The sequence below is a fragment of the Carassius carassius genome, chromosome 8 (genome assembly GCF_963082965.1).
Source record: "Carassius carassius chromosome 8, fCarCar2.1, whole genome shotgun sequence".
Taxonomy (NCBI): domain Eukaryota; kingdom Metazoa; phylum Chordata; class Actinopteri; order Cypriniformes; family Cyprinidae; genus Carassius; species Carassius carassius.
The window spans coordinates 9,732,594-9,757,590 of NC_081762.1; the positions used below are offsets into that span (position 1 = coordinate 9,732,594).

General features: G+C 40.5%; 2 protein-coding genes across 4 annotated transcripts; both read right to left on the reverse strand.

Annotated features, from left to right (window-relative positions):
- On the reverse strand, positions 1–24,163 carry LOC132145204 (interferon-inducible GTPase 5-like). Its single transcript, XM_059556031.1, has 4 exons — positions 24,042–24,163; positions 3,034–3,089; positions 1,096–1,663; positions 1–887 (listed from the first exon to the last, which is right to left on the reverse strand). Exons 3-4 carry the CDS (start codon positions 1,661–1,663, stop codon positions 259–261), a joined length of 1,197 nt encoding a protein of 398 aa, XP_059412014.1. The 5' UTR covers positions 3,034–3,089; positions 24,042–24,163; the 3' UTR covers positions 1–258.
- irgf1 (immunity-related GTPase family, f1) lies at positions 7,559–24,172 on the reverse strand. Of its 3 annotated transcripts, XM_059556030.1 has the most exons (5): positions 24,042–24,153; positions 10,403–10,506; positions 10,249–10,314; positions 8,683–9,250; positions 7,559–8,519 (listed from the first exon to the last, which is right to left on the reverse strand). In XM_059556030.1, the coding sequence occupies exons 4-5, from the start codon at positions 9,248–9,250 to the stop codon at positions 7,891–7,893; spliced, it is 1,197 nt and encodes a 398-aa protein (XP_059412013.1). In that variant the 5' UTR covers positions 10,249–10,314; positions 10,403–10,506; positions 24,042–24,153; the 3' UTR covers positions 7,559–7,890. The 3 variants fall into 3 exon arrangements, with proteins under 3 accessions (XP_059412013.1, XP_059412012.1, XP_059412011.1); XM_059556029.1 differs by lacking the exon at positions 10,249–10,314; XM_059556028.1 differs by lacking the exons at positions 10,249–10,314; positions 10,403–10,506 and having other exon boundaries at positions 24,042–24,172.
- Positions 24,173–24,997: the final 825 nt, after the last annotated feature.

Here is a 24,997-nt window from a genome sequence, read left to right on the forward strand (position 1 = left end):
CAGTTTTGTATATTTTTTTTCAGTCTTCTGATTTGGTATTGTTTTAGTATTTATTGTTTAATATGGATTTATATTATTGCTTTTCTCATCTAAAGCAAAAATCATTATAACACACATTTATCATAATTGCCTATTAAAATTCTGTGAATAAAATGTGCCAGAACTATTGTGCTCTTTCCAAAAGAATTACCTTTTAAGTATTCAGTGTTATAAATCTGGCAACCACTTTAAATATCTGGTACATTAAAATCTGTCTGATTAAACTTCAGTCTCTAGCAAACCCATCAGCACATTCCTGGCATCTTCTGCTATGTCATTCAGAGCACTCTTCAGCATTGTTGACACAGACCAAAAGGACATTGCTCCTGCGGCTATAGCACCTAAAATTGGTACAAACCTAACAACAGATTCAACAGCATCTTCTGTCATCAGAAAGGATACGTCTCTTAGTAAGGTTACCACTGAACCTGTGCATATTCCTTTATACCAAGCTGACTTAATCAGACCCTCTACAGTCTCTATTCTCTTCCCATATTTTTCACAGAGCTTCTCCACAGACTCCCTATCAAGACCAAAGGCATTGCAGTATTTCTCTATCTCAACTGCTATGATGGCTAAATCCACAGCAATTGATAGACCAGGAACAGGAACAGTAGCCACACAAGCAGACAGAAGGGCAACTTTTACAATGTTTTCCTCGAGAGCTTTCTTCTTTTTCTCATTAATCTCCAGTGTAATATTTGGCAAAGCCAACATCAGCACTCGTCTCTTATGCTGTGGAAGCTCCTTCTCCATCCTCTCCTGCAGAACATTTAAATCATACTTTCCAAGCTCCCATCCAGAGATCAGAAACACAACAGGATCTTCTATACCGATCTTTCTCAGACCTAGAAAAAGGTATAGTGAATTATGTAGTCATTAAATATTATTCATGTACAATATGCCTATTATCATGAATTCTACAATCATGTAATATCAGTTTTAGATGGCCAAAGATATATCCACAATTAAGCACAATGTTAATGACAACCTTAAAAATGTAACTGTAATTGTGTTTGTCAAAACATTGCCAGTTAATTAAACGATTAAACCAACCGTTTTCACAGTCCTTTCGGATAGTATCCAGTGTCTTATTCAGGTCAAAGTTTTTCTTTCTCTTTTCAGCCTCAATGCTCAAGTCAGTCTTGGAACGAACAAAATAAAACGTTTTCCCCATCCTCATGATCTCTTTGGCCAGCTGAGTGTGGCATTCTCTGAACCGATCTGAAGCAATGATGATGAAAAAATCATAACGCTTAAACTCAACCCGTTCAAGATACTCATCAGCTTTAAAGTTTGGCGTTCCAATGCCAGGAAGATCCCACACTTTCACATTTTTGTATTTTGGGTGAAGGTAAACCTCTGGTTCTATAGTGGTCTCCACTACACCAGTTTTAGCAGAGCCCTCTTCTTCATCTCCTAAACCCCTGAACGCATTGACAAACGTGGACTTTCCAGAGCCAGACTCTCCCGTCACACCAATGTTTAGTTCTACAAGATCCTGCTGTTTAAAGTACTCCTTGATTGTGTTTACCACTGAAGGGAGATCCTGGGTAGATATGCAATCTTTAAGACCATCCAAGTCCTCCTGGGTTATTACACAATAATCTTCAAATGTAGCCATCTAAAAAAAGAAATACCAACAGTGTGTGTTGAAATATCTTGAGCAGAAATAATTTCTTGAAATTTTTTCAACTCATCTACAAAGTTATCAGCAGATGACATCTAAAAATGTGTTGGCATATATAAACAGAAAAAAGCCTCATGATTGGCTTATCTGTTGTTGCATGTAACTCAAGTACAAATGCTTAGTTCTGTCATGACAACTCTCTGAGTGTTTAGCATAATAATGTACATGACAATGTTAATATGTTTGGTCTTGGTGGAATAGATCTGCCATGCTGCTGCTGCTGCTGTGGCAGACCTCCTACTGCCAATACATCCACAGACATGCTGCTGTGAGCATGTAAGAAATACTGCTGCTGCACATGTATTTGAAATAACCCCCAACGAAGTATGAGACACAAGAAATTAACAATATAAGGCAATAAATGCATGATGCTGAGGGTAAGAATATAAAACTGCTGCATCAGCGGACATGCATCATATTTTATGTGTGCCTGTATACAAAGTATTTTTGCTTTCGCAATGAAACACACAGCGTCTCCACAACATGGCGGCGATGGTGGCAGCAACAATAAAGTTACGCTTTTATTCTTTGCGTGAACATTTGGGCGGCATTATGCAAACCTTCCCACATCATGACGTAGACATATTGGGCCATGTTTATACGAGCCATTTTAGGAGGGCATGGACCAGTCTTATCTTTTAAAAAGAATATCTCTTTGGGTTTGAGCCTTTAGTCTTTGCAACTTTAGGGATATTATCTATTCACAGCTTGTAACACTTCAAGGAAAACTTGAAATCGCATCATATGACCCCTTTAAGTAATTTGATAACGGTCATTGACATAACTTTTGTAATCTTATTGTATAGTAAAGCCATTAAGAGCAATAAAAAAGTGTGTCTTTGACACTGTGTGCTGCTGAAATCAACCACACACACAGCACAGCAAATGAAAACATCGACCTTAGAAATAAACGAACATGGACATTAATGTTACGCAGCTACATATGTCCAACACCGGATACAATGTATACATATTTTGAAATTAATTAGGCAGACCACGCAGTATGTATTGTGATATAGTAGTTGATTTCAGATACTTTCTGAAGCACACTGCAACTGCTACAGCAAGCACTAGCCAAGTATTTTAATGTAAAGCAGCAAGCTCACTGGATGCTGATATGAAAAGAAACCAATCAGCTGTGCCATATGAATAATGGTGTCATTATGTCAGATTGAGTTAGAACCACGGATCTATAATAGATTATACATAGATCAGTGGCTAGAACCTATTGGACAGTGCCAATAGGTTAGAACCTATTTCATGACAGAACTTTGGATATATCATCATAGAGATACAATTCTTACCTTTGTCCTTCTGATTCAAAACTTGAAGCTCAGTTGTTTCTTCAGGGGTGCTAATGCTATTTGGAGAAAGTTTCAGTTAGAGAATTACTAATGGGACCTATATATATATATATATATATATATATATATATATATATATATATATATAATAATAATAATAATTATTATTATTTTTTTAAAATCTTGAAGTAATAAGAAATTCAGGAAAAAACATTTCTCATTCTTACCAAATATTTTGGAGCAAGATGGCTCTGCCAAGATGCAACTCAAAGTATCAAAATCTGTGAATGTATAAACCTAAAAACCAAACCAGACAGATATATGATCCAAATGGGATACACCCAAACAAACGCTTTCACTCGCTTTCACTTTTACTGTTATGAACAACCATTGTGACTACACTAAGAGGCAAGAAAATGCTTCTTTTGTTAGAACATAGGTGAACATGGCGTGAAAGGACCTGCACTCATTAAAAAGACTGAAGACTACAAAAATAATGCATTGGTAAATGTGCAGTTTGGTCTTGGACTAATAATCAAAACAGCAGAAGCGCTGGTCTGTAACTGCAGAAAATCTGAATTAGTCACAACGCAATATTGGTCAGTGATAACTCCCAAAATTATGTTTTATCCCCTCTCTAATTTATACATTTTCATAGTCCAGCTGGAGGGTCTCGAAATCTGATCACAAGGTTTGCAAGTGACATATTTAACAGCCATGACACAGAGGAAAGTTAAACAGAGTCGAACCAAAATGACACCTTCAACATTTCTCACATTATCACAGTTTATTCGCTATATACTTTAGAACATGGTAATAAAATATGACAAGAACTCAGTTAAACTGTGTCAGAGCAAATGTCAAGTTAGTTAATTGTTTACATTTTTCCCTTAACAATTAGTTTGGTGCATCATTCTATATGTATATAGGAATCCTTGGGATGTTATAAAAATTAAAAAAAAAAAAATCATATATATATATTATTGAGTTGTTTGGGTTTGGGATGATTTGTATGAATATATTAAGTGTGCATATGAAGCAGACTTGCTCCCTCAGGCAAAATCAAGGGTTCGAGGGTCCATAAAATCTTCCCTTTTCCACTTCATGAAGTGAAACGCACTTCAAAATGACAGCAGAGACTCCACTTAGGGGAAGTGTGTAGGGTAGTTTGCATGTCTAAATGTGGAGTGGAACACAGCCCTTCTCCTTTTCCCATCACATATCATATTAAAAAGGCATTTATTTTCAATAAAAATAGAAGAAATATGCTATTTGACAAGTGAAAATAAAATACATTATTGGGTATTTTTAGCGGTAGGTGTAGGGAGGGCTTTGTAAAGTGGCATCCATTGAATAAGATTTATAAATATGACGTTACTGTCACGGCTTATGCTGCTGGAAGGAACACGGAGCCGAGGGATAAACGAAACAAGGATTTATTAAATAAAACATAAACAAGGTAAGTCGTAAATAACAGGTGGCAAGAGGCAAGTGGCAAGTAACAGGTAACAAGTAGACATTTAGACGAGTAGACCCGACAAAACAGAACTGAAAGGCCAAGGCTTAAGTAGAAGGGATAATTGGGGAAACACAGGTGGATGGCATGACTAAATTAACAGGGACACATGGGGAAATGAAGAGACACACCTGGAAACTAATCAAACCAGACACGGAAGACAGAAACTGGGTCACAGGGGCAAAAACACACAAAATGAGTCCAGGTGTGTGACAGTACTCCCCCCTCCCGGTAGGTGCGTCCTCGCACCGTAGAAACAACAAAGGGAGGCGTGGGTGGGAACTTGGGAGGAGGTTCCGGTGGAGGACAGCCTCCCAGGAGGGGGCCAGCAGACAGGGACTACAGAGGAAGGAGCCAGGGAGGAGATGACGGAGGGAGGAGCCAGGGAGGAGACAGGAAGGATGTGAAGCAGGAGGTACCCAGCAGGACCCAGGCCACAGCCATAACGGCCCAAGGTGGGGCCGACGGTGGAAGGAGCCATGGAGGAGGAATGGTCACTGACTCCAGGGACTCGACCCACGGCAACGGAGCAAGTGGAGGAGGAGCCCGAGGCGGAGACGGAGAGCCGAAGAGCCAGGGTGACGGGGAGGAGCCGGAGGTCCTAGGCGGAACCGATGGCTCTGGTGACTGACGCGGCGATGTGGATCCGGAAGGCCGCGGTGAGGCCAGAGTGACCGAGGACTGAGGTGTAGCCGAGGGGATGAAGGAGCCTGACGGAGCCGGAGGGACGGAGGGATGAGGCGAAGCCGGAGGAGTGGAGTCTCGAGGCATAGGATGGACGACACCAGACCAAGGCGGAGCCGGAGGGACGAGGGAGCCAGGCAGAGCATGTGGACTGCCGGGCCACGGCGGAGAGGAAGGAGCTAGGAGCCATGGTGGAGCCGACGGGTCAACGGGCCGAGGCGGAGTCCAGGCCTCAGAGGCTGGAGGCGGAGGTGAGGGAGACGCCGACCAAGGCGTCGCTGGAGGATGGCGGTCCCGCTGAGCTCGCACCACAATGATGGTAGGCTGAGGGCGAGCAGAGGGGCAGCCAGACGACAGCGGAGGAGGAGGCAGGAGTGGGTGGGAGGGTGGGAATTTTGGAGGAGCAGGCATTGGAGTAAGCTCTGGGGCTGGAGCCCTTCCTGGGCTTAACGGAGGATCAGGAGCCCGTCCTGGGCTTAACGGGGGTTCAGGAGCCCGTCCTGGGCTTAACGGGGGTTCAGGAGCCCGTCCTCGGCTTAACGGGGGTTCAGGAGCCCGTCCTCGGCTTAACGGGGGTTCAGGAGCCCGTCCTCGGCTTAACGGGGGATCAGGAGCCCGTCCTCGGCTTAACGGGGGATCAGGAGCCCGTCCTGGGCTTAAAGGAGGATCAGGAGCCCGTCCTGGGCTTAACGGAAGATCAGGAGCCCTTCCTGGGCTTAACGGAAGATCAGGAGCCCGTCCTCGGCTTAACGGGGGATCAGGAGCCCGTCCTGGGCTTAAAGGAGGATCAGGAGCCCGTCCTGGGCTTAACGGAAGATCAGGAGCCCTTCCTGGGCTTAACGGAAGATCAGGAGCCCGTCCTGGGCTTAACGGAGGATCAGGAGCCCGTCCTGGGCTTAACGGGGGAACAGGAGCCCGTCCTGGGCTTAACGGGGGAACAGGAGCCCGTCCTGGGCTTAACGGGGGAACAGGAGCCCGTCCTGGGCTTACAGGAGGATCAGGAGCCCGTCCTGGGCTTACAGGAGGATCAGGAGCCCGTCCTGGGCTTAACGGAAGAACGGGAGCCCTTCCTGGGCTTAACAGAGGATCAGGAGCCCGTCCTGGGCTTACAGGAGGATCAGGAGCCCGTCCTGGGCTTAACGGAAGATCAGGAGCCCTTCCTGGGCTTAACGGGGGTTCAGGAGCCCGTCCTGGGCTTAAAGGAGGATCAGGAGCCCGTCCTGGGCTTAAAGGAGGATCAGGAGCCAGTCCTGGGCTTAAAGGAGGATCAGGAGCCCGTCCTGGGCTTAACGGGGGAACAGGAGCCCGTCCTGGGCTTAACGGGGGAACAGGAGCCCGTCCTGGGCTTAACGGGGAATCAGGAGCCCGTCCTGGGCTTAAAGGAGGATCAGGAGCCCGTCCTGGGCTTAACGGAAGATCAGGAGCCCTTCCTGGGCTTAACAGAGGATCTGGCATAGGTGCATTGGAAACCCCCTCATTTTGACCCATTTGGCGCTCCACATTATGCTCCCTCGTGGTGGGCAGTGTCGCCGGCTCTCGCACCTGGGCTGACGGGTTGCTCTCTGGCTCTCCGTCATCGGTGGGCTCGGGCTTATGCCACGTACCGTGGGGAGATTGCAGGCTGGGCTCTGGGTCCAGAGTGGACCTGGCGAGATCCTCCATTGGGCCGACCGTGAGAGGTGACCCATGTCTCAATAGATTCCACTCTATGAAGGCGGCGAAATCCTCCCGAGGACCATCTTCGGGCGACAACGCGTGATCCGGGTAGCTGGTGGCATTAGCTATCCAGAGAAACCGTCTGGTATGGTCCTCGAGAGACAGTCCCTCCTGCTCCAGCAGGAGGAGGAGGTATTCGGGGCGATAGAGGGGATCCATGACACACTACGGAAAGAAAAAGACGAGGGAAAAAAAAAAGGGAGGGAAAACACGCAGTTTATAACTTTTTCTGGTCGGGTCTTCTGTCACGGCTTATGCTGCTGGAAGGAACACGGAGCCGAGGGATAAACGAAACAAGGATTTATTAAATAAAACATAAACAAGGTAAGTCGTAAATAACAGGTGGCAAGAGGCAAGTGGCAAGTAACAGGTGACAAGTTGACATTTAGACGAGTAGACCCGACAAAACAGAACTGAAAGGACAAGGCTTAAGTAGAAGGGATAATTGGGGAAACACAGGTGGATGGCATGACTAAATTAACAGGGACATGGAACACATGGGGAAATGAAGAGACACACCTGGAAACTAATCAAACCAGACACGGAAGACAGAAACTGGGTCACAGGGGCAAAAACACACAAAATGAGTCCAGGTGTGTGACAGTTACACTCAATATTTCATTGGATTCTTTTTATAATGTGTAATATACAACAAAAACAGTAGTATATTGAAAACAACAGTAACTACAGTTATTTATCTAAATGTTACAATTATTAATACATCAAATTGTAAACATTTAATCATTTGTTTGTATTTCTCCTCAAATGTAAGTTGCTTTCAATAGAATTAACTGTTAGTAAATACATGTAAACATAAATCTATATAATAAATGTTGATTAGATATTTTGCCATTAAATGTGATAAACAAATATACTTGTCTTCAAATACCCCAAAAGCAGTTAGTTATAATGATGTTGAATATTATCATCATTTTTTACAGTTACACTTCAGTTTCCAAAGAAGCCATCAGCACATTCCTAGCATCCTCAGCTATGTCATTCAGAGCTCTCTTCAGCATTCTTGAGACTGTCAGATAAGACAAACCTCCTGCCACCAAAGTGCCAACAATGGGTATGAAGCTCACAAGTAATTCAACAGCATCTTCTGATATAAGAAGGGATGCAGCACCTAGCAAGGTTAATATTGAACTTGGGTTTATGCCTTGATGGAGGGGAGACTTCATTAGACTCTTCAGTTCCTCGATGGTCTTCCCAGATCTTTCACAGAGCCTCTGCAGTGATGGATCATCCAGACCGAATGCACGGTAGTACTTTGTCAGCTCGTCTGCTATGATGGCTATATCTGCAGCGATCGAAAGTCCAGGGAGAGGAATAGCTGCCACACAAGCAGACAGGAAGGCAACTTTTCCAATGTTTTCCTCTAGAGCTTTCTTCTTTTTCTCATTAATCTCCAGTGTAATATTTGGCAAAGCCAACATCAGCACTCGTCTCTTATGCTGTGGAAGCTCCTTCTCCATCCTCTCCTGCAGAACATTTAAATCATACTTTCCAAGCTCCCACCCAGAGATCAGAAACACAACAGGATCTTCTATCCCGATCTTTCTCAGACCTAAACAGAATCAGGACAGGACATGATGATTTTTATATTAATAATTACATTAAAAAATTGTTTTTACATGAGAAAAATATACTTGGTTAATATAATAATTTTAAAGACAACATCTACATCTCTTTGTTGTTAAAAACATTGTCATGAGAACAGAATAACTAACCCTTTTCACAGTCCTCTCGTATTGTCTCCAGAGTCGTTTTCTGGTCAAAGCTCTTCTTCCTCTTCTCAGCAGTAATGCAGAAGTCAATCTTGGAACGAACAAAATAAAACGTTTTCCCCATCCTCATGATCTCTTTGGCCAGCTGAGTGTGGCATTCTCTGAACCGATCTGAAGCAATGATGATGAAAAAATCATAACGCTTAAACTCAACCCGTTCAAGATACTCATCAGCTTTAAAGTTTGGCGTTCCAATGCCAGGAAGATCCCACACTTTCACATTTTTGTATTTTGGGTGAAGGTAAACATCTGGTTCTGTAGTGGTCTCCACTACACCAGTTTTAGCAGAGCCCTCTTCTTCATCTCCTAAACCCCTGAACGCATTGACAAACGTGGACTTTCCAGAGCCAGACTCTCCCGTCACACCAATGTTTAGTTCTACAAGATCCTGCTGTTTAAAGTACTCCTTGATCGTTTTTACTGCTGAAGGGAGATCCTGGGTAGATATGCAATCTTTAAGACCCTCCAAGTCGTCCTGGGTTATTACACAATAATCTTCAAATGTAGCCATCTAAAAAAAAAGAAACGTGTCAACTGTGTTATAAAAAGTATTTTAAAGTTATAAATAGTCCTTACAAATGCAAAAATGAAGAAACACCTGCAATGAATATAATTTGTTTAATGTATGACCTATGAAGCCTACAAATAACCTGATAAGGAATCAATCCAAAGCAATCTTTCTTTTTTTTCCTTTTATCTTATTTTTATAATTTCAAAGGTAATATGCATCTTCACCCCACTACATGGCTGCAGCTAAATCTGACGTGTGTCAGATCATGAAGGCTAAATTATCTGACAGTTAAATAGTTGAAAAGCTGAACAATTTTAATGTTCCATGTTAACAGATCCATTTCAGCTGAAACTCCCATTTTAGCTGAAGGGAGAAAAATCTTTTATTTTGTCACAATGAAACCTTAATTTTAGATGTTTTGTATGAATTTCTTAATTACATTTACATTTCATAAAATGATTTGCCCTTATCCACTTTAACAATCTCCAATCATATTAATTGTATAGGTGCTTTTCAATAAATTAGAATGTCGTAAAAAAAAGTTCATTTATTTCAGTAATTAAACTGAAATTGTGAAACTCAGGTATTAAATAAATTCAATGCAGACAGACTGAAGTAGTTTAAGTAGTTGAAGCAAAAGGAGCCGCTACCAAGTATTGAGTACATGTACAGTAAATTAAAATACTTTCCAGAAGGCCAACAATTCACTAAAAATGTTTGTTGTTGTTTTTTTTAAATTGGTCTTATGAAGTATTCAAATTTGTTGAGATAGTGAATTGGTTTTTGTTAAATGTGAGCCTAAATCATCACAATTAAAAGAACCAAAGACTTAAACTACTTCAGTCTGTGTGCACTGAATTGATTTAATACACGAGTTTCACAATTTGAGTTGAATTACTAAAATAAATGAACTTTTTCATGACATTCTAATTCATTGAGAAGCACCTGTATGTCATGTGGAAATATTTTAAAGCATTTATGACCGAAATTGTAACAACCTTTGTCACTCCAGCTTGGCTATCTGGGCCATTTATCTGCCTATTTCCCCTTTGTACCAGACATCACTGCTTTCGAAATAAAGGGTTGTTATTGTGATCCTTGAATTATTTAAAATAATTACAATATTACAATATAATAAAATAGAAATCTTACCTTTCTTCAAACCAAGCTTCCAGGCACGATATGAAGGAAGAATTAGGATCAAAAGGACCAAAAGGAGAAGTGCTGTTTTGCCTTCACAGATGTGAAATTCACAGCTGTACGAATAGAAGTTTGAAACACATTCAGTACAGCTACATTATAATGTAAAACTTGATTCGTTAGGTATTTTCAATGTTAGATATGTTTGCTAAAAGAAGAACAAAAATCTGACCAATGCATCGCTATGTCAGTATTCAAAGAGATTTGATAAATATTGGCCACAATAGCTACATATTTACAGTATATTCTGCCAGCTAACAGTTAATGTTTTATTTATATCCATGTTGGTAGTATGAAATATTGATTCATAGAGGTTAATAGCTACCAGAAAATCGGACTATTGCAGAATATAACTAGGAGAAAACTAATATCAAGAGTAGAATTGCCTCGCAATGACCTTACCAATTTTTCTTACCAAATTCTTCCGAGTAATCCACACAGCAAGAATGTCCTTACAGCAGATAGGCTTGTAAACTTTTCCACTGGACGGAAAACCAAAGGAGGGCCACCCAAAAAATACTTTCACTTTCGCTGCTATTTATTACCATAAAGTTCACGGAACACATAGGCGGAGGTTTGAGGGGGAGGGGTGGGTCACCCACTGACAGACGACCCACGGGCACTTTTTTAAGTTCTACCCTACATTTCATGCATTTATGTAACATTATATATTAAAAATACATTTAGAATGATCAATAACTACTGTACAAAGAATAAAACAAACAAACAATATACCTAATTCAGAAAAGCCGCCTCTTTTTCCGAATTGCAGATTACCTTTCTTTCACATCTTCTGATACATTTTCGGTCAAATATTTCTCTGTGTGCTAGATCACAGCCAGTTTCTTATTTTCCTCATAACTGAGAAACTTGTTTTATAATCTAGACTAGTCTGAAAAAAAAAATTGGATATTTGTCTTTCTGTAGTTCCTCTTTAAGTTTCTCAAAAGTGATCGGCGATTTGATCGCACATTTTCCAAGATCCATTCAGCTGTCTCAAGCTGAGAGTGAGTCTTAAAGGAACACTCCACCGTTTTTTGAAATAGGGCTTATTCACATTATTTCCTACATTTAGATAGGTGGGCAAATGCATTTTTGTGTCAGTGCATGCATTGTTTTAGTTTGACTGGGTCGGCGTTAGCTTAGCTTAGCACAATGAATGGAATCCTTTGTTGCCAGCTAGCATGGCCTGAGTAAAAGTGATAAAAAAAATAATAAAAAAACCCCACCTAATTACTTCTTGTGGCCTGCGTATTCACAACGAGTACAAATAGCGATCCAGATTAACACTAGGCGATTTCCTAGGCAGATATTGACTTGGGACTATATTATGGGGAAGCACAGGCGAAGAAGCACTGCTACTTCGGTGCAGAGATATCACGCAACACATGAAATCCCACGAATTCCGTCAACATAGCGGCGTGCAACGCGTCAAAAAAAAAAACAGAATAAGAAGAACATACCGGCGTGACCTGCACCGAGTGTCTTCGCTTTTGGATGATTTATTTTGAGAAGTTACAGCAAACATGGTTATTACCTGCATAGCAAAAGGTTGTGAGAACAAGCAAAGCACATACACGAATGTAATGTTTCACAGAGTTCCATCTAATGTGGAACTGAGAAATAAATGGCTAGCAGCTCTGGAGATCTGTAGTTCAACGCCTCTCAACAAAATAAAGCAGTATCGTGTTTGCGAATAACATTTTGCACCAGAGGACTACTTTGAAAACACAGGAAGAACAAAGTGCACATGTAAGTTGTCTTTTATTTCTCTTCCTATATAACCTATATTGCCTGTGAAAACATCAACTCTATGTGAATACATCTATAATATGGGTCGATCTATACATGCGTCATGATTAAAATAATCACTTACTCTGTGGACAGCTGTCCATTTGGTCCATTCGTCGTGGGGCGTTTTTTCCAGTTCACTTTGTCACACCGGAAAAAAAATCGAGTACTGCAGAATGGATCAGCGCCGTGAAATCCGCTGTAGATGTGACACAACTTCGGGCACGCTCATCTTGATCTGACGTGTTGAGCCGGGTCATCAATGGCAAAAACATGTCCCACTCTCTACAGCATAGACACTCTATTTCCGTCGGCACAGATTGGCATATTCCCCCACATTCACACCACCAGTTCATGTTTGCTCTCATCACGAGCGATCGCAACCTCCTCCTCCTGTCGTTCTATTTCCAAAGCACGCAGCTCGTCTTCTGTAAACTCTGGTTCAAATAGGTATGGTTCTGGTTGTTGACTGTCTGAGAAGTCACCCTCTTCTTCTCTCTCAAAAATCAGCCATGTTCATCGCCATTCGTGTACTGTAAGGAAAATAGCCAGGCAGCTACTATTCACGCCGGTATGTTGACGGAAGTCGTGGGATTTCATGTGTTGCGTGATATCTCTGCACCGAAGTAGCAGTGCTTCGCCTGTGCTTCCCCATAGTATAGTCCCAAGTCAATAGACCCTTTGCACGTGACGTCACGCTCTACTCGCGCGAATTCTGAACGCCATGACGGACGGCGGAAGAGCTATTCTGTAGACGGACGGCAAGCCAAATGAGTTCGTGTTTGAGTTAGTTCTAGTTGTAAAATGGTTATTTCGTGTTGTGCCGTGGGCTGTGCTAATAGACAGGGTAAAGCCAATATATCTTTTTATCGAATACCATTTGATGGGGAGAGAAGGCAGCGATGGGTTGCTGCTATCAGCCGAAAGGACTGGCAGCCCTCCAAGTACTCCAGGATTTGCAGCGAGCATTTTTTACAAGGTAAGGTTCATGTATTTCCCAGTTACGTTTACTTAATTTGTGTAATACCATATCGCCATCCTTGTCCAGATGGAGACCCAGTCAAATTGTCATTTGTAACATGAGTAACCTAAGTTAGCTATGTAATGAGCAAGTGCCAGCTAGTGTGATAGGGCTGTGCAGTCTAACGTTAACGTTACTGCTACCCATTCACAAAGGTAGCTAACGTTAGCTTAATGTCATTATTAATGTAATTTAGGTTGGCTTTTATAAACGTGTTGAAAGATGTTTTTGTAAAATAAACCAGCCCTCAAACTTTTGACTATGCTGTTGTACTTTATAAAAGGATATTAAATGTATGTAGAATTACACACTGGCAAATCTTACTAATAATTCAATTACATTTTATTTATAGTATCACATCATAAGAAATTAAAAGAAAAACATTACAAATGGAGTAGGTCTAGACCACACTATAATTTACAAAGACCCAACAATTCTAGTAATTCACTTCATGAGTCTGTGGACTGTGTTTTGTCTGACAGCAGTCTATCTGGGCATGTATATGTCTTGGCCAATAACTCAGATAAAATGGCTGACCTATAGAAGGCCTCAACATTCTGCACTGCTTCTGTAAAAAAGTCAGCATCAGGCAAAATTCTCTGTATAAAAAAATCGGATGTAGACCACACCATGAAGTCACAAAACTTCCGCTTCGTCACAAACAACTGGGCTTGCACCTGGTAGTGGTATTGATGATCTCTGTTAAGTGCATGTGTACCATCTGTGTTCTCAATGCAGAAATGTTTCTTTTCAGTGGCACTGAGGACTCCGGTGTCTTTGGCACAGTGTGGGCATTTGATTTCCAAAATACCATCGCCACAGCAGGAGCAGGACAGCAAGGCATCTGGAGATGCTCCAAGGTAGGGACGGGAGGTATCAATATGGAGACCGGCATCACGAACACTTAGGTCCTGATGATGTTGTGCAGCGTAAGCCTCATATGTCTCTCTGGCTTTTTGTTCATGTTCACATCCCCATCTGAAAATGAGAAAAATAATGTTATTAAAGGAATAGTTCACTTTAAAATGATAATTTTCATATACTCACCCTCATATTGTTTCAAACCTGTATGAATTTCTTTCTTCTGCTGAACAGAAAGGAAGATATTTAGAAGAATGTCAGTAACCAGACAGTTTCTGGGTCCCATTGACTTCCATAGTAGAAAAAAATATACTATGGAAGTCAATGGGATCCAAAAACTGTCTGGTTACTGATAATCTTCTAAATATCTTCCTTTCTGTTCAGCAGAAGAAAGAAATTCATGCAGGTTTGAAACAACATGAGAGTGAGTATATGATGACAGAATTTTCATTTTAAAGTGAACTATTCCTTTAAGTCATCGTAGCTCTTTGAGTGTCCTTTTCATTGGATTTGTTCTCTCATTTCCCTAAGAACTATAAGTACTATAGATGTCAGTACCCAAAATTGGCCTAATCTTAATAGCACATAATATTCTCTTGTATCTCTTGTATTCTCTTGTTTAAAAAGGTGTAAATTAAATATAACAGGAACCATTTAAAAGGAACATTAGGAATAAATAGGCAAAGGACCTACACCATACACCTGGGATTAAAAATAGATAAGGGCACTCAAAGAGATTGAGGGATGTAATCTGTCATCATGTTTGTAATTTAATGTTGATAATTTGTAATACTGACTATAATAAATATTCCAATGATAAATGCATTTCTTTGTCTTGTTTTTGTTTCTTTGATGTTTTTGTGAGCAGGGGCCCTCTACATTAGAACACAACATGTATTGCATACATTTCCATAGTTGAAACATAAGTTCAAAGAACATCTAATTTCTTTACTCACTTACACTATGGTGAAATTAAAAACAGTAACTGTATGTTTATGTCATTATGTCACACATGCCTGGTTGCAACTGTTGAAAATCTGCATAGGTCAGGGTAACAGATCTGCCTAATTAGGGATTTGGAAGGATTTGTAGGGTCTGTCCTTGCAGCTGACTTGAACCTAGATGCGGTCACCCTACCAGCCCTCATGTCAAACCATAGCCTTGACTTTCCCTGTTGTCGTGTCTCTTCCTCAACTTTTACTGCCTACAACATTGTAAATTATAGAAGATGAAATTAATGACATGACACCTTAAAGCACATTTTAGTCATATGAGATTAAGAGGGATGACTATACCTGCTCTGGTGTGACTTCCATATCATTGAATACCGCATCACATTTTTTCTCAAGGTCCGAGGCAGACAGCTTCCGGTTCTGAGCACTGTATAACTCAGTCAGGGGCTGTGGTAGACCCAGAGACACCACTTTTGGTTGAAACTGTTTACAGTAGTGTGGCAATATGCGTAGGATACCACTCTTCTCTGAAGGGTTTGGAGTTGCATTATCCAGAGCCTTGTAGAATTGTTCTATAGCTGCTGCAGACACACCCACTTTTTTCACAGATGGACAACCTGAATGGCTTTGGTTGTTTACACCACAACGCTTTTTGGCAGGATGTGAGAAATCAATTCCTGATCCCTCTTCGTACAAAGCCTTGCCCGCTTTCAAAGGAGGAAGTCCCCACTGTCTGGGCCCATCAGTGCAGCTTTTGTCTTCCAGATGTTTAACAGCAGAGTCTATTGCGTATAGCAGAGCTGTCACGTGGGAGCACACCTCTCCCAGGCCCGCTTTACATGTACAGTGGCCGCACAAGACTGTCCCATCCTTCTTCAAAGATACCCATGGTTGTAGTTGGGTTTCAGACAGTGACTGACTGTGATGCACCTACAATTACAGAAAGTGGCATAAATACATTATTCTTACATGAATGTTATTGTGATGTTATTATTTACTGCTGCAGTGACACCATAAATGCCCCTTGTGAATACATCTTAATCACTGTGATAGTCAAATCTTAACATAGGCTACAGCGAATATAATCACAGATGAGATGATGGCTAGATGTAAAAATTATGTGTGGCTACTGATCACAGACACTCCGTGGTTTACTGGCTATGATGCACCTACAAATACAGAAAGTGGCATAGATACATTATTTTTACATGAATGTTATTGTGATGTTATTGTTTAATGCTGCAGTAACACAATAAATGCACATTGTGAATACTTTGCTGTGATTAACTGGTAGAATCTTAACATAGGCTACTGCGAATATAATCACAGATAAGAAGATGTCTAGATGTTACAATTATATGTGGTTACTACGGATCACAGACACACCGTGATTTACTGTCTGCATGGATTAACGTGTGATCGATAATTAATGACTGCACTTCCCAGAGCTGGGATGCGTCCAGGCATCCATTAAAAAGCCACGGCCGACCATGTACTCTAAAATCATAGGCTACGTGTTATATAAATATTTATCAAGAAATAACAGACTGCATTCTACATTAGAATTCAACTAAGCCATGTAATAATACAAAATAAACCATAGATCGATGTCTTACCTTTGCCATTATGAGGTACCTCCCCCCGCCGTTAGCGTAGCATCGCGTAGCTGTAACCCAGCCAGCTACGAAGAACTGGTAAGCATCCAGACTTTTAAAAGCTTTGAGATCAGCACCAGTGTATGGGGATACCCCGTTTACCACATAGTGGTACAAATCGTGTGGGCCGAAGTCAGGCAGACTCGGCGATTTAACGAGGTCCGTGAAAACCGAGGGATGAAGAAGGTAAGGGTCTGTATCCAAACCTGCTATCTCCAACTTCTCCAAATATCGCTCTTTGTGAGCACCTACCAGATGCCCTACCTCGACCGATAACGGCACTACAACTTCTTCAATAGAAGAAGCCATGAAGTTTAGTGGTAATGTTAACGTTATCTATTTTAATCTGTTTAAAACTATTCAAATTTCCCGGTCGTCTACTACTGCTCAGCCTGCGCGTCCAGTGATTTTGCCGTCCAGCATGGCGTCGTCACGTGGTCGTGGTCACGTGTTTGCAAAGGGTCTATATCTGCCTAGGAAATCGCTTAGTGTTAATCTGGATCGCTATTTGTACTCGTTGTGAATACGCAGGCCACAAGAAGTAATTAGGTGGGTTTTTTAAATCAAAATTAAATTTTTTGATCACTTTTACTCAGGCCATGCTAGCTGGCAACAAAGGATTCCATTCATTGTGCTAAGCTAAGCTAACGCCGACCCAGTCAAACTAAAACAATGCATGCACTGACGCAAAAATGCATTTGCCCACCTATCTAAATGTAGGAAATAATGTGAATAAGCCCTATTTCAAAAAACGGTGGAGTGTTCCTTTAAGGCTTGCAGGACTGTTTTTCTCACAGCTGAATACTCCGTCACACGACACACTCGAGGCCTCTTCATGTGAAAATTGCAATTCCAATTCAGCCTGCATTGACTCAGTCCACCACATTTTTATTCACGAGTTAATAAGCATTGCGGACAATATGAGGGAAGAAATTGCAATGATAATGTTTGGAATGATATTCACAGAAATTTCACAGAAAAAAAGAAAGAAAGAAAAGGGTTTGGGTGAAGACCTGGAGACGGCGGGGACATGGTCTTTACAAGTTACAGAGGTGAGCAATGGTCTCAAAATCACACATATATATAATTATTTTTCTCAGTCTCACTTGGAAAAGAGATCATTTTCTCTTTGAAGCCTTATTAAAGTAATTGTTACCAGATCTTACATCACTCTTTAGGAACGTGATCATTGCTTTCTGACCGGATATTGTTTGGTTTCACGTGATAATCTCCAGAGCGTGCGCGCTTTTGTCCTCTGGGTACCCCCCACACATCAGGATTTCTGATCGTAAATATTAAACGTGGAATATTTACGATTCGCTATCGGGACGGCTCCGACTTTCTTACGATCAGGTTCGGGGACTCTTAACACACCTCACACCAAGGGAAAATCTGATAAGATAATCTGTAGAACCGTCAAGATAATCGGGACATAGCTAGGATTGTCGGAAGCGGGGAAATCGGCCTAAAATCAGCCCGATTATCTTTTAGTGTGTACCCAGCATAGGCAGGAAATTAATGAAAAGAGAGTCCTCTCATGCAGCCTATCGCGACAAGTTGGGTACACATCAAAAGATAATCGGGCTGATTTGGGGCCGATTCCCCCCTTCAGACAATCCTAACTATGTCCCGATTATCTTGATGGTTCAACATGTTTAATATTTACAATCAGGAATCCTGATGTGTGGGGGGGATCCCAGAGGACAAACGCGCGCACGCTCTGGAGATTATCATGTGAAACGAAACAATATCCAATCAGAAAGCGAGATGATGGAAGACGGAAGGAGTCATGGCACAGCAAAGTGAAATTGATGTGGACAGCAGAGATGGAGGATCAGCTTGTTGATTTGTGGCAACAACACAAATGTTTATAGAACGTGAAATGTATACAATCATTCTAATTACTATCATTGCAATTTCTTCCTGCATATTGTCCGCCATGCTTATTCTGTTCTTGTGTTTTCTTGTGTTTACAGTTGAGACTCTGGTTGAAAATCTGTTCGTGTGTGGTGTGTCACATCATGGCACACCACACACTATAGGAGCAAAAGAGTTAAATCTAGGATTTTTTATCCTCATGTTTGTGGTCTATCACATTTGGAAAATCATTGGTCCCAAACCCTGTTATTTATTTGGCAGTCTATGTGACAGTCTCAAGCCTCCCTGTTTTCATCAAAATATCTTAAATTGTGTTCTGAAGATGAACAAAGCTTTTACGGGTTTGGAACACCATAAGGGTAAGTGATTAATGACAAAATTCTAAATTTGGGATGGAGTAACCCTTTAAGACTAAAACTCTGAGCAGCCTTATACATACTGTTTCTGCTTGTGCTCGAGAATGAATGAATGCAAAATCTCCAACTAACAGGTAGGCCTACATTCAAATAGTAGGCTATCATAAATCGCCTAAAGCAGTGTGGCATCTGAGGCCATGATGTTGCGTTACTGTTGGAAGGGGAAGGCAAATTAGACAGGAGAAATGGTCAAAATCAAACACTATCTAGTAATTAAAATAATATCCTATGCCCAGCTAACAAAAAAAAAATGTCCCCAGGACGTCCCCTAAATGGCCTCTGCGAATGTCCCCGGTCCCGGACGTCAGTGTGTAGGGACCCCTTTACGTTGAGCATTTACAGTACGTGCAGCGGCCATTTGGGACGGGCACTTTCACTTTAAGTCCTCTGAATGTCATTTTATTTTACTTTTAGGCTAATCAAAAACAACAGACACGTTGTATGAAGCAAAATACGTTTATTTTAATTCAACAATTGTAAAATTGCAGTGCTCTTAGTCTTTTCGCGTGCGTGTGTGTGTGTGTTGGTGGATGGGTGTGTGCCCGCATGTCTCTGGTTGTCAGCTGTGGTTAGTCCGATGGCAATTCTTCCCATTGTCTACTAACCTAAAACAACAAAATGAACAAATTCAGTAGTGTTATGGTTTTATATGTCTAGGACTATCCTTTATCCAATGAAAAAAGATTTGTAAAGACAGTTTAGACCAAGTGGTACCGACATTTGCCTTTTTGCCGCATATAATGTTAGGCGTCTCAATGTGTATTTTTACCATATGGAAATTCAATATTTAAGTTGAATATCTGTCCATATTATATACGTTTAATCATTTCAGCTTTATAAGCTAACTTTAGCTTCGAAAGTGTTCACATAGCCTAACGTCAGCAGCCGCGCAGGACAACATCAGCAAACGTTTAAAAAGGTAAACTTTATAAAATGTAAGCATTAGGAGATAAACAGTAGTTACGGTAGCTATAATGTCTAATAATATAAAAGTATAAATACCTTTTCGACCAAACAAAAGCGAAAACTCAAGTGATTCGATCATGTTGTCTGTTGATTGACACCTGCTTGGATCCTATCTCCCAATGTGGCTATGACCTTTTTTTTTTTTTTTTTTTTAAGCTGAATGTAGTATAGCAGTCTTAAATGCAATAACTTAAAGGTCCCGTTCTTCGTGATCCCATGTTTTAAACTTTAGTTAGTGTGTAATGTTGTTGTTAGAGTATAAATAATATCTGTAAAATTGTAAAGCTCAAAGTTCAATGCCAAGCGAGATATTTTATTTAACAGAATTCGCCTACAAAAAAACGACCCGTTTGGACTACATCCCTCTAGTTCCTGCAGTAATGACGTCACTAAAACAGTTTTTTGACTAACCTCCGCCCACATGAATTCACAAACAGGGGGGCGTGGTCTTGTTGCACTCCGACAGAGAAGAAGGAAGAGCTGCGTTTGTGTTTGAGGCCATGTCATTGAAACGCTGTTATTTTCATCTCGGAGTCCAATCATCTTTGTTTGGACTTCCCAGGGACGCTGTACTTGGAGATTAATGGTTACAATTTATGTTTAACTCGGTTCCCGAAAATTATAATCCACATGTAAAACTATGTGCAGCACATTTTGCTGAGGACAGCTTGCTGAGGACAACTTCCTCAATCTCAATTAATTTAATGCCAGTGTTGTGCCCAATTTTGACTCTGCCGAATTATAACCCCCCTTGTTCAAATCGCTACCTGATTGCCTAATCCTAACCCCACCCCTAATCCTACCCCCCCACACCCACTCCTAAACCTACCAATACTAGGGGGGTAATAATTCGGCAGGGGGTCGAAATTGGGATTCTTGAAAGATGGAGCAGTTCCCTCTTTGTCTGGAGAAGGCGTTGTTTATGGACCACAACCGGTAAGTGTATTTTATTATTTAAGGTGGATCCTTTAACAGTTTCTGTAATTTATTACACAGAGGGCAACGCTGTTTAGCTTTGTTAACTAGATGTTAGGGCTGTGCAAAAAAACGAATGCGATTTTCATGCGCATCTAGTCAGTAAAAACGCTCCTGTGATTATAAGTACATCTCCAGCACATGCTCCTGCCCACTTGCTTCTCAAAACTAGCCCAATCGCATCTGCAGGAGGGCAGCCTGCACTCAGCTGTTGTCGAATCACAACACAGGAACCGCTGGCCCATTCAGAACTCGTTACGTGTTTCTGAAGGAGGGACTTCATAGAACAAGGAAGTCATCAGCCCTTTTTTATCAGGGAGGCAGGGTTTCATATTTTTTTGAAGCACCCCTGGGCGCCGCCATTGGCTATCGGACCCCCACCTGCTGTTAGCATTCCATTGACTCCCATTCATTTTGGCGTCACTTTGACAGTGAATAATTTTACATCTGAGGTGTTTAAATACTCCATTTGTCCATTAATTATTTCTAAAGAAACACGAAAATGTTTAAAAGGCTCCATTACCTTGTATCTTACGTTATGGTCCCGTAGAAGCAGTTTTTGTAAAAAATAGACTTACGATTGCGTCATAATAACCAGCGACTCTCTGTCGCACAGTAGAGAAATTACCGTATGGACAGGAGGAGAAGCTCGCAGGCAATCTTTTACTGTCTATGAGGCTATCGGGGGGACGTGGAGGCATAAAGTCAAGGGAGATAATTAATCAGAATACTTACCTAAATGTGCTCCTGTTCACTCTCGCCTTCTCTGCGAGATTCGGTGGGTGATTCAGATTTCTCTTGGCACAGCGGTTAGAAGACTTACAGGTTAATCACGTGACATCTATGTCATCAAGCTCAGTTTAAGTCTGCGCAGTACACCCGACCCCTAGGAAGTGCATGCTTCTAATTGACTTCATTTTTCTCCGTTGAATCCAATGGGGTCGCTGTGTCCATTTCTTTTACTGTCTATGGTTTTTATGACAGTGAAAACAGCGGTATACAGATAGGTGAATTGTGTGAAAAATACTGTGTTTTTTTACACGCAAAACATGAACACATGTTATATTGCACACTGTAAACACAATCAAAGCTTCAAAAAAGCGCGAAAAATGGGACCTTTAAAATTATAAATTTCCTAAATAACTTTTCTTGTCGGCTTACATAACAGTTTAATATGTAAATTGAAAGAATAAATTAATTTGTCTGTGTTATTTTCCACTTTGTTTTCTTCATGTTTTCCTTGGCTGCATTCATCACTCTAGAATAACATTCTAGAGCTCCTGGGATGTAACCTTATTTTCTTCATTCATTGGGAATGCATAAACCTAATTGTATGTTCAATTATATTATTGAAGGGTATCATGATTTTGATGTTTAAATGCTGAAGACAGACTCCTGATTTGATTACATTTTTAATTAGATAAGTTACTCCAATTTTCTTTTTCCAGAAATTACAATTATTAATTTAACATTAACTTCATTTTACAATGTATTCAAATCTATTATACTATAGTAAAAAATAATAATATAAATTACAAATAAAAATAAATTAATTCTATTATCACAGTAAAATAAAAAAGTATTTTGTTTTAAGGAAGGATACCCTTTAAAATTCAATATGGGCTTATATTTTAGTTTAATTTTGTCAGCTCTCTTTGTCTGAGTTGCAAGGTGTCAGGTCCTATGTTGGGAAGGTTACTTTGGAAATGTAATAGGTTACAGATTACAAGTTACCCTATTTAAAATGTAATATGTAGTGTAATTGTTTCAGTGACTTATGTAATGTAAGTACTGTAACTGATTACATTTGATTACATTTTGATTACTTTTCTAAATTTCTATTATTTTCGAATTGTAATTATTCTGAAACATGTAAAGCAGGCAGGGTTAATGTTACAGTGGTACTCAACATGGATTACTGATAGACTTTCAGAATCCTTCTTCACTTGAATTAAGATTAAAATAATTTAATTGTAAAGTACAACCACCTCAAAATAGGACTTTAGCAGCTCTTTTTACTTCGTAATCTTTTTGAAGTTAAATACAGATTTAAAAATCAAGAGATATAGTTTAATAGCTACAATACTGTTTTTGAAATCAAATCTTTGCAATCTATGACAGGAAACACTGCCATCTAACAATGCCTTGAAAAAAAAAACAGTTAAAAAAAATAAATAAAAAAAACATATACATAAACCAAAATAGGAAATAAAACAGTTATGGATTAAGCATGTGCCCTATTCTGGGTCCTTAACTCCTGAAACATTGGTGTCTCATATTTTAATTTTAAATATGTAGCCCTATATGAAAATATTCAAATCTCCGTTTGTAATCATTAACATTTTCATAAGTAGCTAATTGTAATTTAGCTACACAGATTACAGTTACATTTATTTTGCAATCAAATTTAGTAACATTTAACTAGTTACTGCCCAACACTGGTCAGGTCTGATGATAAAGGCTAAAGGACTGGATTTTCAAGTGTTGTAATGGACGAAAACAGGGACGTTCGCAAACTGGCTCGTCAAAAAGAGGACCAAATACGGACGTCCTCAGAACGTCCGCCAGCGAACGTCTAAAACATAGATATGTCTATGGTCAAAAAGAGGACCAAATGCGGTCGTAAGTCGACGTCCGTCCGCGAACGTTATAAAGCGAACGTACCCCGGTCCTAAACGGACGTTCGGAACGTCCTGGGTCGTCCTCTGTTTGCTGGGTGTAGCCTACATATTTTTGTTGAAACAAAATTAAAGAAATGCGAGATTGTGCCCTAACATAAATTTGCAGCACAGTAACTTATTTTGCCAAACTTAAAAATGAGCTTTTTACCTTTTCCCCAAATGCAGGATGCTTATAAAAGCATTTGATAGACGCACATGTAAAACAGAATGCATCAAAAAGCGAAATTCACCCAAGCTATACTTTCAGTTCCATTGAGACAGAAATTCTTGTCACAGGCAACAGGCAAGTAAATATAGCCTACCTACCCGTATAGTTAGTAGGCTATTGTTCATATCCGCACATAAACGCGGGATCATCGCGACACAATGCGTCATAATGCCGATCAAAACATACCTTGTACATTCACGACTTTCGTAATTGTTTTAAAGAATGTCTCCTTATTACAGTATTAACGTAAGGGATTTGAATACGATCAGTGTTTCTCATTCTTCACTATCAATCTCCGCGGATTTACTCATTAATATACATGAGGAACGGTCCAATTATTACTCAGTAACCTTTCATGGTTATGGGCATCTACATGATTAGGGGAGACCAGGGACAGTTGTAACATGGGACGGTTGTAACACTTTGAATTCCACCAATCAGAAACAGCCTACAGTGATGTCACTCGCTGTGCTCATGCTCCGTTAGTTTCCCTCCCTTTTTGCTAAAAGGGAGCCACATCTGAAACTTCTGGAGGGAGTTATATAAAAAAGGTTGATTTGAGGTAAAAAAAAAATACTTTTTTTTCTGATGTACTTTTTTGGATGCTGTTATAGGATAAAATGTCTATGAATTCAAACAAGTATTATTAGAATCACTGTTTTGTAAGCTACAAATAGAAATGGCTAACAAGTGTTAAACTAGCAGTCAGGCTAGCTCACATGAGATGAAAACATGGTTGGTGATACTGGGACGGTTGTAACGCCCCGTTACAACCGTCCCAGTATCACCAACCAAGTTTCATTTATATTGTAAAAACTAATCAAGCTAAAAAAAATTGCAGAGTTTAACTAATTTTTAAAAGTAAAATGTGCACTGTGCATTTTAACACTGTGCAAATTAAATGTAAAATGTAATTGATTGTAACGTGATTGATTACAGCATGCCAAATATCAGGAAGAGGAAGACAGACAGGGGAGTCCCATTTCCTGTGCTGGAAAGGGCTTCCGATGAAATAAGACAGGGAAAGTCAGTCAGGGGAGTGGCCAAAACATATGGCATTTGCCATGTGACCCTGCACCGATTCTACAAGAAGAGGAGCCAGGGACCAAAGACACTTCCCAGAGTTGGATACTGGACTCCGA